Below are 3,900 nucleotides of genomic sequence, written 5' to 3'. Positions count from 1 at the left end.
TTGAGACGGAGTTTCACATTGTTGCCTGGGCTGAAGTGCAATAGCTCAATCTCGGCTCACTGCAACCTCCACCTCCTAGGTTCAAGCAATTCTTCTGCCTCAGCCTCCTGAGCACCTGGGATTACAAGGCATGAGCCACCATGCCCAGCCACAGTCATTTATGTTTTCATGTCTTTCTCCAGTAAAAGTTTCAAACAGCCCTTTCTAAACTGTGAGATCTTGGAGAACTTGTACTGTAGCTAAATTCATACTTAGTTTTCTGGCAATTTGGAGCATTTTGTAATTTGAACATTCCTTCATTGCTTCCCTTCAGTCAACTTATATTTATCTGAATGTTGTTTTATTTCTTTTTATCTATGAAAAATTACTACTGTAGAATTTCTTCAGTCTTTGGTTAGGTCCATACTGCAGTTCAATGCTCATATGCAATAAATCCTCTTTTCTTTAGTTTTTCTCTAAAATATACTTAGTAAGTTTATAGGTAAAAAATATTTTGAACAGTTAAAATGGTCATACTTTTTCTGATGCATTTGTTTATCCTGAAGACATTTCATTTGGTATACTGTTAACATGAAGTTATCTGTATTTACCTGTAGTCTAAATTACACTATCTATAATTTGCTTAATTTTTAGGGTTCAACTACACGAATGGACCACGAAACAGCCAGTGTTTTGAGTTCTAGTAGCACACACTCTGCACCTCGAAGGCTGACAAGTCATCTGGGAACGAAGGTAACAGAAGATTACAAACCCTGGTCACTAATGTTATGAATACTTTGCTAAGACATTCTTGGCCAGGCATGGTGGCTCACACCTGTAATCCCAGCACTTTGGGAGGCCAAGACAGCTGGATCACTTGAGGCCAGGAGTTCTAGACCAGCCTGGGCAACATGGCAAAACCCTATCTCTACTAAAAATAGAAAAATCAGCCGATGTGGTGGCACACACCTGTGGTCCCAGCTACTCGGGAGGCTGAGGCATGAGAATAGCTTGAACCCAGGAGGCAGAGGTTGCAGTGAATGAGATTGCACCCCTTTGTAGTGGAGAATTCTGATTTACAGTCTCTTAAAGAAATGACACCTTTTTATACAAAGAAGCATAAACAAAGGGAAAATGAGGATTATAAAAAGTGTCAGATCAGCTAATATTTATTTTTCAGTCTTTGCATCCACTTTTCTGCCAGAATACTGAGCTCTAGTTGAACTGGCTCACTTCCTTCTTCCTGAACACTCCCTGTGACTTTCCGCCTCCATTCCTTGCCTAGGGACCACCATAAATGTCTGTCAGAAACCTAGCGAGCCTTCAAAACTCTTCTTGGGCTTTGCTTTTTTACAGAACATTTTCTGATTCCCAAGGTCCTCTTACCTCCCCATCTGATCCACCTGTGTCATTTGAATCACTAACAATTTGCATGAAACCGTCTTAGAAAACAAGAACTGTTTTTTTACTTACCTTTTGCTGTGTCTAACACAGTACCTGCACATATGTATTGAGGTAGATGGAAAAATTGTTGAAGTTGAGTGTTATTTCATGCTGATAAGTGAACTTTCTTAGAGTATCTTTCATAGATGTTAGCAAATATTTTAGGATTTGGGAATAACATTTGAAAAGAAAATAGTTACTTTAGGCCAGGCCTGGTAGCTCATACCTGTAATCCCAGCACTTTGGGAGGCCGAGGTGGGTGGATCACTTGAGGTCAGGGGTTCGAAACCAGCCTGACCAACATGGTGAAACCCCATCTCTACTGAAAATACAAAATTAGCTGGGCACGGTGGCACATGGCTGTAATTCCAGGTACTCAAGAGGTTGAGGCAGGAGAATCGTTTGAACTCTGGAGGCAGAGGTTGCAGTGAGCCGAGATCACACCATTCCATTCAGGACTGGGCAACAAGAGTGAAACTCCGTTTCAAAAACAAAGAAAAGGAAAATAGTTACTTTATTATTATTTTAAAATCAGAGATTTTATTTATTTTTTATTTTTTGAAGCAGAGTCTTGTTCTTGCACAGTCTGGAATGCAGTGGTGCGATCTTGGCTCACTGCAACCTCCGCCTTCCCGGTTCAAACGATTTTCCTGCCTCAGCTTCCTCCTCAGCTTCCTGAGTAACTGGGTTTACAGGCACGTGCCACTGCACCCAGCTAATTTTTTGTATTTTTAGTAGAGGTGGGGTTTTACCGTGTTGGCCAGGCTGGTCTCGAACTCCTGACCTCAGGTGATCCACCTGCCTTGGCCTCCCAAAGTGCTGGGATTACAGGTGTGAGCGACTGCACCTGGCCCATCAGAGATTTTAATATTAACAAAGATGAAATTCTAATATTAGTAAACAATATATTTTCAGTTAATGCTAAATAATTCCATTAATTGTTTTCACAACATACTCTATATACTCTTTCTTTACTGTAAATAATATAATAGCTCTGGGGAAACGTATTACTGAAATAACTAATGTTGATTTTAGTAATGAATTTTAAAATAATCAATGATACTGTGAGGCTTAATCCTTTTTCTAATTCACAGTAGTTACTTCTTGGGACCTCTTATATGCCAATAACTGTGCCAAGAGTTATATGTACGTTATCTCTGGTCACCTCAAAAATCCTGTGAAGTGTTGATATTTCTCTAAATGAGAAAACTGAAGCAAAAAAATTTTTAGGCATGTAAATTTAATTCCAGATCTAACCTCAACATGTAGTTTTTACTATAAAGAAAATCTCGAATCTTTAAGAGTACTGTTGTATGAAAACTGGCCATTAGAATTCTGTTTCCTTTTGAAGTGATTTATGCATGATAATATTAAGACCCTACTATGTATTTTGAATGCCAGCTACTATCCTATACATGTATTAATTTATTTCATCTTAATGGAGAAAATTTTGTTAGGTAGGTAAATTTCTCCATTTTGCAGCTTAGAAAACTGAGACTCAGATAAATCAAATAGCTTAACTATAATAGCACCACACAGCTTGTTCCTAAGAGGTAAAACCAAAATTTGAACTTTGCTTTGATGAAAACCTGTTTGTCCATAGTCCTATACTGCTTTCCGAAAACTTTCATATCTTAAAGTATGTGTGTCTTTACATATTTAAGGCAGCACTTCTAAACCTCGGCACTATTGGCCAGATAATTCTTTGTTGCATTGTAGAATGTATAGCAGCATCCCTGGTCTCTACCTACTAGATTCCCTTAAAATACCCACCCTGCAATTGTGACAACCAAAAATGACCCTAAGAAATTGTCAAATTTGTCCTGATGGGGCAAAGTTGCCCCCAATTGAGAACCACTGAATTATAGAGATGATGCATTCTTTATATACTAGTCTTTACTTTTATATAATATTCTCTATCTTTGAAATGAGTGGACCATGGTCCAGGATAACTGGGCTCCTGTTTGTAATCTGCTCTAAGTAAATACTTAGAATTTGTTGTCAGAGAGTAATTAGAACAGTTGCTTTTTAAAAAATTGACTACAAATCTTGGTTCTCACTCTCAGTATGATCATGGCATTTTCCTTTTTATGACAAAATATTTTAAAATTTTTAATCATACAGCTTTAACAGTGTTACCTGACAAGAATTAGTGATGGCTGAGAATTAGTACTTATAATTGTTTTCTATTTATTGCTTATAGGTATAGATTTAAAAAGTAAGATAAAATTTTAAACTATGTGAAGAATTTAGATAAACTGCATTCTGTGTATGTGTGAAATCAGTTGGTTTTCACTGATTACGGTCAATGTGATTAGCACCAACTGATCCAGGCAAACAGCACTAACAGTTTGTTAGTGAGTATGCAGGAACCTACTTTTTCTTTTAATACTCTATATTACCACTCATATTATTTAATCACATAAACAAATTGGTGATGATACATAGATTTTGAAATAACACTGATTTCTTCATCCT

At 37.3% G+C, this 3,900-nt stretch overlaps 1 protein-coding gene across 15 annotated transcripts in view; it reads left to right on the top strand.

Annotated features, from left to right (window-relative positions):
* APC (APC regulator of WNT signaling pathway) overlaps window positions 1-3,900 on the top strand; it is a 153,420-nt gene that overhangs the window by 120,725 nt on the left and 28,795 nt on the right. For all 15 annotated transcript variants that reach the window (XM_037737978.1, XM_017527188.2, XM_017527199.2 and 12 more), the window contains one exon: window positions 634-732. In XM_037737978.1, coding sequence (XP_037593906.1) covers window positions 634-732 — 99 coding nt within the window. The remainder of the gene's footprint in view (window positions 1-633; window positions 733-3,900) is intronic.

The sequence above is a fragment of the Cebus imitator genome, unplaced genomic scaffold (assembly GCF_001604975.1).
Source record: "Cebus imitator isolate Cc_AM_T3 unplaced genomic scaffold, Cebus_imitator-1.0 Scaffold46, whole genome shotgun sequence".
In the NCBI taxonomy this organism is placed as follows: domain Eukaryota; kingdom Metazoa; phylum Chordata; class Mammalia; order Primates; family Cebidae; genus Cebus; species Cebus imitator.
This window is presented reverse-complemented; position numbering and strand designations above follow the sequence as displayed.